This window comes from Rissa tridactyla, chromosome W (genome assembly GCF_028500815.1).
Source record: "Rissa tridactyla isolate bRisTri1 chromosome W, bRisTri1.patW.cur.20221130, whole genome shotgun sequence".
NCBI lineage: Eukaryota > Metazoa > Chordata > Aves > Charadriiformes > Laridae > Rissa > Rissa tridactyla.
Window position 1 is genome coordinate 4,768,388 of NC_071496.1, and position 12,166 is coordinate 4,780,553.

A 12,166-nucleotide genomic window follows, 5' to 3' on the forward strand; every position below is an offset into this window, starting at 1 on the left:
TGGACTTCAGTTTGCTTTGTTCCTCACCTCAGCAAGCTTTAGGGTCATAAAAGGTACTGCCAGATGAACTGCCTGAATCCCTGATGCTTTCTCTTCCTGCTTAAGTCCTTCCCAGGGAACTGCTGAAAATTAGCCCCAATTTAACATAGGCAATTTTTTCACGTGGACACCAAATGTTGCTTTGCTTTTTCTCTGTATGACTCTTTTTCTCCTCTTTTTTTTTTTCCTTTTGACATTTTTTCTTCTGTAAGAAGAGTTGTGATTTATTCCTAATTACTGTGTTCAAATAATTATCCCAGAGAAGTGGTAGCTTTCTCAAAAAGTTTTCATTCCCCGCAACTTTGTCTCTGCGTTTTATGGTGAATGGAGCTGTGGGAAGTACTGTCCGTGTGGCACAAAGTGGATTTACGGTACTCTTGTGTAAGAAACGGCTTGGCAGGCAGTTAGAGTTTTCAAAGCTGGGCTATCTAACCGAGGGCAGCAGATGCTGAGGTTTTTTGTAAGACAGATTTGAGTTTGATGATCTCATTTTCATTTTCCAAAATTTAAGGGCTTTTGTTCTGACAAAGCAATGAATGTCTGCCCAGGTGGAGTCAAATTTCTTTTATAATCTGCTTTTTTATTATGGCATCAAAAATAAAAAGCAATAATTTTGGTCAGATTATAAATAGTGCCAGGTAAAAATGTTGTAATGCTTTCAGCTAAAATGTTTGTAAGGTCACTGCAGGTGATGGTTTGGCCTTGAACTCTCCAAAAGTCAGGAAAATAGAGAGCATCTGCAGCAAAATATGGATGGTAATGGACATGCAAAATTCAGTGTCAGGTAATAAAGATCATCTTAGAAATTATTCTTTTCCTAACATACACATGAGAAGAGGTGGGAGTTGGTGGGGCAAACTGTTGTATGAGAAACTAGGGCTTTTTCCATTAAATGCAGCATGGACAGTATTTTGAGAAACAGGAATACAGAAGGAAGACCTGTGGGAGGGGAAAGTGGGCCACAAGGTGCCGTAGTGGTTTGGTGGATGATCTGCATTTGGCTTTCAAATCCCTGTGCCATACAACACAGGGAGAGCAGCACGAGACAAGCCCCAGCTGAAGTGTCCTGGGTGCCACAGGACAGCTAGGAGGAGGTTGTGGGACTGCAGGAGAAGACCACAGTGTGGAAAAGGGACTGTGGCCCCAATTGGAAGCCCAGGACAACGCGTATTAATACTTTATAGCTAGAAAAATTAAAATATGTTCTTTAACGCTCTTTCATAGATTGCTGGATGTTGCTGAGTAAGTCACTTTGCTTCCCAAACCACCTTAGAAAAATGGGAGTCACAACACTGATACCCTCTTCAAAGCGATGCGACGCACAGTGGTCCATCAGGAGCAGATGCTCCTGCTGCCCGTTAGTACTGCTATCACCATGGTCACCATACCTCGAATGCAAGGACAAAGCGTTCCAGTTGTATTTGGGGAACAGGCTGGAAGGGTGGCTTGTTAGCTAGCATGGGGCATTCTCCTTGCAGGATCCTGAACAAATTCACTGAAATGCACTGGCTGTGCCCGGAGAACCCTGAGCATCACTACAGCCTCTTCCAGCCTGTCTTTGCTGCTTCCATTTCCATGCAATTTGGGGCTGGGTGTCAACTCGTGATGATGTGCCTTTCTCTCTCCTTCCAGGAGCAGGCACCGATGCCAACGTGTCCTTGATCCTGTTTGGGGAGAACGGGGACAGCGGGACCTTGGCTCTGAAGGAGTCCAACAAATCTAACAAGTTTGAGAGGAACCAGATGGACGAATTCAGCTTCTCGGACATGCTGAGCCTCGGAGATCTCTGCAAAGTGCGGATCTGGCACGACAACAAAGGTCAGGGTGGTGACTTGAGGGGGTGGGAGAGGTTGGGACAATGTTTTCACTCAGGGAAAGCCAGCCTTCTTGCCTGTCTAGACATACCCGCTTCACGCAGGAGACCTTTTTCCCCCCCGTGCTAATGTAATATCTCCTCTAATGGGTCCCCAGCTTCAGCCTGACCTTACAGCCACGGCTGCAGCACGGATAATGATAGCTCCTCCAAAGCAGAGCCATCCAGCCTGTTCTCCCAACACACTGACTCTATTAATGCTGTACCTTTTTCACAGGACAGTACGGCACTTTCCTCGCAATTTAATGCTAGCAGCCTGACACTGACACATGGGGTAATGCAGCCTGGCATAACACAGTGAGCTTCAGAAGATAGAAATAAAGATCTGTGTCTGTCTTTATTTAAATCACCACATCAGCCGGTGAGTGTGCAGTGCCCTGCTGAGAGAGACTCTGACAGTTTCCTGCTGCTGGACACCCTGACTGGTTTCACAAACAGCCGGGCAGCGCTCGGTACCACTGTCGTAGTCATTTGTGTTATTCAGGCACCGTGCAGCACCTTGTAACAAATGCATCGCTCACACTGGCATCCCATCGTGTCTTCGTCTAAAAGAGAGGACCTTGCATTAACGATGACTTGCTTGCTAACGGCAGGCCCTTGCTGCAGCCTGAAGGTGAAGCTTGATGGTTCCCACCAAACCAGGTGGTTTGGGCAGTAGTATTTCATAAACCCATGCTGACTAGGCCTGATCAGCAGGGATCAGGCCTAGTCAGCATGGGTTTATGAAAGGCAGGTCCTGCCTGATGAACCTGATCTCCTTCTATGACAAGATGACCCAATTATTGGATGAGGGAAAGGCTGTGGACATTGTCTACCTAGACTTTCGAAAAGCATTTGACACTGTCCCCCGTAGAATTCTCATGGAAAAACTGGCTGCTCATGGCCTGGATGAGCATACGATCTGCTGGATCAAGCACTGGCTGGATGGGCGGTCCCAAAGAGTGGTGGTCAATGGAGTTAAATCCAGCTGGCAGCCGGTCACAAGTGGTGTCCCTCAGGGCTCGGTGTCAGGACCATTTCTGTTTAACATCTTTATTGATGACCTTGATAAGGACATAGGGTGTATCATCAGCAAGTTTGCAGATGACACCAAGCTAAGCGGGAGTGTTGATCTACATGAGGATAGGGAGGCTCTACAGAGAGACTTGGATAGATTGGATCGATGGGCCAATGCTAACGGTATGAGCTTCAACAAGGCCGAGTGCCAGGTCCTGCACTTGGGCCACAGCAACCCCATGCATCGCTACGGGCTTGGGGAAGTGTGGCTGGAGAGCTGCCTGGCAGAAAAGGACCTGGGGGTTCTAATTGACAAGCGGCTGAACATGAGCCAGCAGTGTGCCCAGGTGGCCAAGAAAGCCAATGCCATCCTGGCTTGTATTAGAAATAGTGTGACCAGCAGAAGGAGGGAGGTGATTGTCCCCCTGTACTCAGCACTGGTGAGGCCACACCTTGAGTATTGTGTCCAGTTCTGGGCACCTCAATACGAGAGAGATCTCGAGGTGCTGGAGCGAGTGCAGAGGAGGGCAACGAAGCTGGTGAAGGGCCCCGAGAATAAATCTGATGAGGAGCGATTGAAGGAGCTGGGACTGTTTAGTTTGAGGAAGAGGAGGCTGAGGGGAGCCTCCTCAGCTCATCACTCTCTACAACTACTTGAAAGGACATTGTAGAGAGGTTGATGCTGGTCTCTTCTCACAGGTAATTAGTGATAGAACAAGAGGGAATGGGTTCAAGCTGCAGCAGGGTAGGTTTAGGCTGGACATTAGGAAAAAATTCTTCCCAGAAAGAGTGGTCAGACACTGGAATAGGCTGCCCAGGGAGGTGGTGGAGTCACCATCCCTGGATGTGTTTAAGACTCGTTTAGATGTGGTGTTAAGGGATATGATGTAAGGGAGAACTTTGTAGAGTGGAGTTGATGGTTGGACTCGATGACCCCAAGGGTCTTTTCCAACCTAAATGATTCTATGATTCTATGATTCTATTGAAGTCCTGGGAGGAATGGCAACAGGACTACCCAGTGGTCACCTGGTTGTACTGAGTTTATGGCTGAGCTGGCGTTATATGTCAGCGTGGACACGTCCTGGCCTTCGTCATCTTGATTTCTCCCAGTTGTGGCAGCTGGGGAAGGCTGCATCTCATGCAATATTAATGAAAGACTCTACCTCTGGGTCAGACTCTCCCACTGGAAGTTTGCCTTCTTATTTTTATTTTTAAAGAAAACAAAAGAAATCTTACTGTAGCCTCTGCCTGTTGTGAAATATGGGAAATGCAACCATCCACCTAACATGATTGTTTATTCCCAGCCACTGCAAGCTTTGGGCTTGTATTTATCGCTTGTACAACACAGGACAATTTAGTTGATTAACCTCTGTAATACCGTGTTATATAGCCAGTGCTGAATGCGGTAAGGGAGCTGCTTTTACCTGATTTTAGCTGCCAAAACACTTATTCTTTGAATCTGCCGTGTAGATGCCGAAATGGAAAGGGCTATCAAAATACCCACTAGAGCTTTAGCTCAGCAAACAGGCATCTCTGCAGTTAGAAGGGTGGTTCAGGTGTCCTTCTGAGAGCAGCAAGAAATCAACGTGGACTTGCAGATTTGTTTTCAAATATATTACCAGCTAAAACCTCTACGAAAAGAACATTTTCCTCAAGGGGCATTGTGGCTCCCCGGTCATGCTAACAGAACGAAAACCACCCACCAGATCGGAGCTGATCCTTAGGGTTCAGGCACGTGAACAGGCTGGGATGTAGGATGATGAGAACTGGGTCAGACCGAGGGTCTGTCCAGCCCAGCAGCTGTTTCCAACAGCAGCATTGTTGGGTGCCCGAGGGAGAGGAGGAACTGAGCAGGCGTGTGTAATCCTTCCCCAATCCTCTGCATCTTGCTATGGGTATCTTGCTCGGTGCATCTCCTGAACTGGGTATAACTTTTGCCCGTTAAGTAATTCGCAGTGAATTTTCTCATTCAAGTGCTGGTCCAAACTCTCCAGGAGACATTTAGCACCCACGGCATCCCGTGGCAATGACTCCCATGGGTCTGCTCATTGGTGCATGGCAAGAGAACCCTGTTAATCTAGGTGGTTTTGCGGCCTTTTCCTTCTTGCACAAGTGATCCTGGTTCACCTTCTCCGTGCCACTGATGATGTTGTTGATACAGGTTGGGGAGTTACCGCGTTGCAACTGAGTTATGGCAATTGCTGTCTGCATGCTCTTGGTTAGTGGCAAAGGGAAGGAACAGAGTTTAGCCTTAGGCTAAGCAGTAAAAAAGGCTCAATTAGTTTAAATTTGCTGGGGGCTAAGAGCATGTACACAGATAGCTGCCACAAGTCATCTAAAATAGTAAACCATGTGTCCAGAACCTGAAAAAGTACTTCCTATTTATGAATATACATACACATTGCAACCTCATATTCTCTTTCCTTATTTCCTGAATATCACTGGTTTCCATGTATAAATAATAGGGCTTTTGCCAGACCTAGCTGACTGCAGGGTTAAGCCTTGGACAAACAACGAGCTCAGGTTTTGTTCAGCAAAAATGTACTTGGTTTTCCCCCCAGAAGGAAGGACAACTGCAGTTTAAATCATAACATATGTTGTCTTCATTGTTCTTGCATTAGTCATGTGAAAGGCATATCCTATCTCAAACTTCACACAATGCAGCCTGACAGTTTGTTGGGTGGGTAGAGTATTTATTACTGCTGGGATCCCAGGCTATAGCTAGCCTTTGCATATATGCCTGTGCTCTCTATATAATTTATATAAATTGGCTGTGCCACTGGTTAGAAATTCCTGGCTCTATTTTTTGGAAAGGAGTAGTGGGGTCAGGGGTCAAGGGTCGTGCATGGTTTTTGTCAGATGCTTGGGGGACTTTGGGTATTAAATAAAAATGTGCTTGTATTTACCGTTACTTTGGGGCACCAGATGTTGATTGTTCTTTCCTTAGTTTTTTTTTCTTTTTTGGACTAAATGGTTCTCTGCCAATGGTCTGTGGAAGACTCTACCTCACACTGGCCTACCCCATTGCTCCTCACTTGAATTCTTGGAACATGGTTGATGTTCTTTTCCTAATTTTCTTAATAAGTAGCCTCAATGACGGCATCAGCCTGTTTTGACTCGCATTAGGTGCTTTTAGCACCTATGGGCTAGTTAAGGGAACTACTAGCCATCGCAGGGCTTCCTTTCCATTCAGACATCACCTCGTCCTAGCAAGAAGTCAACGAACCCACCCCTATTTCAGGATAAAATGCATTTAAATGGCTTGCCCCAGGTGGCAACTTGCCGTGAAGCCCAGCTCAGCATCCATCCCCGTTGGCGAAGTTTTGCTGCTGGTGGATCGCTCCCAGTTCACATCCCACTTTTGTTTATCCTTTCACTGAAATGTGACTGCAGTGGGGTGTTCAGAGTTGAAGAGGCAGTAATTGCAATGGCAAAGACTGTCAGAAGGTCTTTAAATTGCAAACACACAGCATTTGCCTCCTCTGGAAAAGCATGTCAGTTTTATAGTCCCACTTTAGTGCTTTTAAATGACATTTTCCCCACAAAAATTGCTGAGTGGCATCTCTGTATGAGGTATAAAGGAGGAATGAAGCCCCCATTTAATTCCTCTGACTTCAGTAAAATTGATTATGGAGGAAGTCGGTGCTCATTTGAAAACAGGCAGTTTAAAGACTACGCAACTGCGATTTCAAGGAACTTGTTCGTGATATTTCAGATGTTTAGAGCTCACCAGCAAGAGTCTGGTAACAATGAATTGCTGTGAATGAAATTTAGTTTTAAGTTTTGCCGCATGCCTTTTTATCTTGTCCCTGTTTACTTTGAGATACTGATCTTCGACCTAATATATTTAGACTCCCTGAGCAAATTTAATCGTTTCCAGACTCCCCAGGTCCTCATCTAAGATAGGCACTATGTATTTTCTCATATCTCAGTTCATTTACTTCTACATTTATGCAAGATCAGTATCTGTAGGTCTGTAGAAATGCTGGCTTTCTAAATATAGGCCTCAATTTTTTTCTCTGGTTTAAGGACTAAATCACCATTCTGGAAGAATGGCTTAAAGTTTCTCAGTATCTCAGTAATGGAATTATTTACCTAGAGAAAGCTTTTTTTTCCTTTTTTTTTTTTTTAATTGTAGTTGCCTTTTTCTCCTTGCAACAAGGAGATATGGGAAATCTGGATTTAGCTCCCTCGTCTGCCTGAGTAGATTTGAACCCGGATGATAAGCAATCTTTCTAAAGTCATTAATTTCAGATTCTTGATTATCTCAGTTGCCATCAGCCAAAGCGAGCCAGGAAGAGTCTAATTATGGATAAACTAGACTTCTCTGTGTTATGATAGGAGCCAAGACAGAAGTAAATACCAAGGTTATTCAGCCCAACTTCTTCGTTGCCTCATTAGGGCCCTTCTCTCAATTACACCAACTGCTATGACATTGTCTAATTGAGTTTTAAGTAGCCTAACTGCCCCACTGACTCCTTATGGGTGGCTCTTCCAGTGGAGAAAGTATTTTATTCCTCTTTCTTGATCCGGACCCAAGTCAAAAACTTTACTATACCCTTGTTTTTCCTTTCCTTTCTCTGAATGAACTACCTTTTTAAGGAGCAATATCTTAGATCAGATCTTAAATTGCACAAGCCTTGAACTTGCAGCACACAGCTTTTCCAGAGATATGTTTCTGCAAGTCGCAGGCATGATTCCAGCCTTTTGGGCACTTGTAGGCCATAAATTGTTAAAAAACCCTAAAGATCTGCCATTTTAGCCCTTTGTAAGGATTTGTTCACCTATCAGACTTGAGAAGGGCTTTTCTAAGCCCTCTTCTCTGCACTTGACTGTTGCCTCATAAACTCTGTTGATCCGTGGGGCAGATTTGTTGAATAGTTTCTGCTTTAAATAAAAAGTGAGAGAAAGAGAAATAGATGTGTAAAACTGACCAAGGAGAGGAGAGTCCATCATCCCCCCTGTTTTTGTTGGTGGCTCAGTACAGAGGAAGACCACGTCAACTCCTGCATCTTTCTGGGTGGACTGAAGTCAACACCTTAGATAAAGCACAAATGGGCATGCAAGCTGCAGACCGGTGTAGCATGCCAGCAACTGCACCGTGGCTCCTTAGTCCTTCAGATTGCCCAAATCTGGCTTCAGGCCCTCAGGAGATCCCAGCACCAGCCTGCAGAGCCCTCCTCACATGCCATGCATTTTCCTCTCTCTTCAATGGCAGGTTTCTTCCTTATGCTCAACAGTTACAGAGTCATAGAATCACAGAATATCTTGAGTTGGAAGGAACCCATAAGGATCATTGAGTCCAACTCCCTTGCACCTCTCAGGACTACATAAAACTAAACCATACAACTAAGAGCATTGTCCAGATGCCTCTTGAACTCTGACAGGCTTGGTGCCATGACCGCTTCCCTGGGGAAGCTTGTTCCAGTGACTGACCACCGTCTCAGTGAAGAACCTTTTCCTAATGTCCAGTATGTACTTCCCCTAACGCAGCTTCATTCCGTTTCCTCATGTCCTACAGCTGGTCACCAGAGAGAGGAGATCAGCACCCTCCCCTCCGCTGCCCCTGGTGAGGAAGCTGTAGACTGCGATGAGGGCACCTTCTCTTCTCTAAACTGAACAAGCCAGGCTACCTCAGTCTGAGCAGTTGACTTATGGGGTCTGTTGCAGCTGATAAGCATCACAATCTGTTCCAAGTATCTTCACTTTGTGTAAAGCACTAAATACAGCATTAAAAGAGCCAACATGGGTAACAACCCTCCAGGATGAGCAATAGAAGCCAACTATTGGTTTTGGAAAACAACTCCATAATAAGAATAGCAGAAGAGCCAGGAAGAAACACTTACGCTACCTTCACAGATTTATGATAAAAAACAAATTAGTATCCATGGTATCATCCTGTTTCACGCGTCCTATCACAAAGATGAGCTACAGGCATTACAGCACAAGCAGAAGACGCAGAAAAGATCTCACAGTCCAGAGCTGACATAAAGTAGAAAAAAGAAAAGATGTAAGCAAACAAAACATCAGACTTGGAGAGAAGGTGAAGACTTGAGTGTTTACGTTGCGCAGGTCATTCATTTCCTCCCAATCTCCTGTAACTGCAGACCATTCATTACAGAGTAGAAAGAGCCCAAAAGGCCAGATGTAGCTGTATAATTATTGATTCCGTAAAAGCTTCTCTTTTCTACAAGCCTCTTTTGCTCCTCTTGGGGACAAATTATCCCGCACCCTTGTTAAATGCTTTTGCATGAAGTGTGCCTCACTAAAACATAAAATGTGCTTCAATCGCAAGAATATCATCTGAGAAACTGCTATATCTTCACTCTGAGCTGTGAAGTGGTTTTGCACAGGAGTAGTATATCTGTAAGATATGGGAGTGGGGTTTTTTGTCTGAGAGTAATTTAGGGGTGGTTTTGATCCGAGTCAAATCCTGGACTGAGCAAGTTGCATAGCCAACGGAGGGGGGTGGGGGTGGGGCAGGAGACCCATTTTCTAAAACTGTCCCAAGTGTTAAGCTTTTCCTTTGTCAAAGATTGTGAGAGGTTTTGCATTGCCTGTCTGCTCTGATGAGAAAGGTTGTGGTGTGAACTAACATGATCCTAAAGGAGAGATATACAAAATGGATCTATTTTTATTCTGCCACTGGCTTGCTGAATGACCTTGCGTAAATCACATCCCCGTACCTCATTTTCAATTATGTAAATTAGGGATAAAAATTATTCACCTTCTTAAAGTGTTTTGAGATGTACTGATGCAAAGCTAGATGCTACAATTTTAACACCTCACAATTAACGCTCCGTTTCTAGCAATCTGAAGCTGCTATCAAAACTCCCACCACTTTCTGGGTGATGTCTCATGCGGTGGGGTTTAGGGATGGATGATAGTCTAACCAGGCAGGGGATAAGTAATGTCAGAAGACACAAGGCTGATGAACTGTCTTTGCAATGGTCATTACTTTTATGTTTCAGAAAACGTGATAAGAAAAAAATAAATATGCAATTAGGGTGCTGATCAGCGCTGGGTGATGGCTGTGAATGGCTGGGCAGCAGCAATTCTTCACTGGCCCCTCAGCAGTCAATGGCCTGAGCGGGATTCTTCTTTTATTCCTGTGGGAACATAAGCACCAGTAATGACCACTGTTATCCCTGATCAGGCATCAACCGTTTTCAAAACCAAACCAAAGAAGGTCTGCTGCAGATAGACAAGGGGTAGAAAGGAAAATCGATTAATATGGCTGGAGAGTGGAGACGGTTTAAACTTCCATGGACGTGTGCTCATCCAAGCCTGGGTGTGGTTCTGCCAGCAGGGATTGGATCCCACCAGCTCTCGCTTTGCAAGGAACAGCTAATATTCACTAGACCAAGGTCAGTGACCAGGTGCCCGGTGGGTGAGTTGAGAACCCACCAGACTCGGTTCGTTCTCGTTCTTTTTCTCCCATCCTCCCACGTTTCCACATGTGTCAGAACAGCTTAATATTTTAGGGGTGAATATAGGCTGGGGCAAGCGGTGGCTGTTCCCAAGAGGGGCTAAGGGAAATTTTTGTGCTGCAGATTGGGGTTTTAGTTAAATGAAGCAGTAACTTCATTATCTGTGTCACATCTACCGCTTCTGAAGTCAGACTCGATTGTGCTAATCACTGCAGAGATACATGACAAGGAGCTTACACTCCAACCTGTCTGTCCAATGTCAGGAAAGCACAGACTTTTAGCATCGCCTGGGAAAAGGGGAAAATGATCCTATGAAGACCTTGCAGACAGACATAGAGGGTCCTCGCCCAGCATCACCCAGTTGTCAGCTTCAGCCCTTTTGGAAAAGAGGATAAATGGGATAAATAACTGCTCTTTTGGATAAGGACACTTGGGGAAGAGAATACATTTCCCTACACGACACTAAATTATACAACTGGCAGAGTCAAGCAAGCAAAGTGATTCTGTTTTCCCCAAAGCTCTTCTCCTCTAATTACATTTGAAATGTTTTCCACGCTATTGAAAATGTCACTTCCAGCTGCGGACCATTAAGGAGCCTACATGGCACAGCCACGGGTTTTATTAGGGCAGGTTTGCTGATGGGGATTTCAGTGGCAGCAAACCAGGCCTGGAGCGAAGTACCTTTTGTTACAAACGTTGAACACTTGCTATGGTGATAAGGGATCTTCCACAAAGGCACAGTGGCGGGCAAACCATTTTGAAGACCGAGACCTGCATAATCAAGCAAGGACTGCTCAGATATCCTGCCCATGGCAGGGGGGTTGGAACGAGATGATCTTTAAGGTCCTTTCCAACCCGAACCATTCTATGATTCTATGATATGCGCTATTTCTTCCCTTCTGCCCCAAAAGAGTAACGGAGACAAATGTAGTGGTCCTGGTTTGTACACTACACTGCAGGAAAGCCCATGATGCCCTCCAAGGCATTTGTGTAGCTGATTTGTGCCTAAGCCCTTGTTCTCCTGGTGCTGTTGGTCAGGGTGCCAGAGATACAGACAGATCTGCTCTGGCTCTTCGGCAGGCAATGAAAGTTAAATGATGGAGCAGCTGTGGCTTTCACAGTGGACCAGGGTCCACCATCCAACAGCATCCAGGGAAAAGGCTGGTGAGCCATCCCTGCAGAGATCCTCCAGCATGGCCAGGTTCTGTGAGCAGTGGACAGGACCTAGGAAAGTCCTTCCACCCTGCTACATCCCCGCCACTTCTGTGATTCCTCTTCCTTCACTGATGTCCGCTCCATAAACCGGCTCGTGCTGAGGATTTGATGACTCTGGTGTTATATCTGTATGGGATGTAGTTTCCTTTCCTGATGTTTCTTAGGTGCTGTAACATCTCTGAGACCATTGCTCTGAAAAAGCTGCACAGGAACAGAAGGTGGAAACAGGGTAATATCCCGAAACCAGGATTTCATGACCTGAAAAGGGATTCTGCAAACACAGTTTCTTCTTTCTCCATCCGCTGATGGGCCCCCATGGCACACAAAGCCAGCTCAGTGGAGGGAAAGTCTCACATTTAGGCTCTGTGCATAACTGGGCTTTGTGCTTTTGTCTAGATCAATGCAAAAAGATATTAAATATATCTTTTCCCAAACTGAAACAAGAGAAAACCAATACTTTGTCTTTCTTCAGCCCCAAACCAATCCTTCCATGCCATCCATCCATCCATCCATCCATCCATCATCCATTTCATGCATCAATCATTCCATATCAGCTTTTACAGAGAGTTTAATGCTGTGGCAGTGAAAGCCTTGGTGTGACACCACTCCTGGC

At 45.4% G+C, this 12,166-nt stretch overlaps 1 protein-coding gene across 1 annotated transcript in view; it reads left to right on the forward strand.

Annotated features, from left to right (window-relative positions):
- LOC128902103 (lipoxygenase homology domain-containing protein 1-like) overlaps positions 1–12,166 on the forward strand; it is a 153,412-nt gene that overhangs the window by 131,191 nt on the left and 10,055 nt on the right. The window contains exon 38 of the mRNA XM_054184480.1: positions 1,672–1,857. Within this exon, the coding sequence (XP_054040455.1) occupies positions 1,672–1,857 (186 nt within the window). The remainder of the gene's footprint in view (positions 1–1,671; positions 1,858–12,166) is intronic.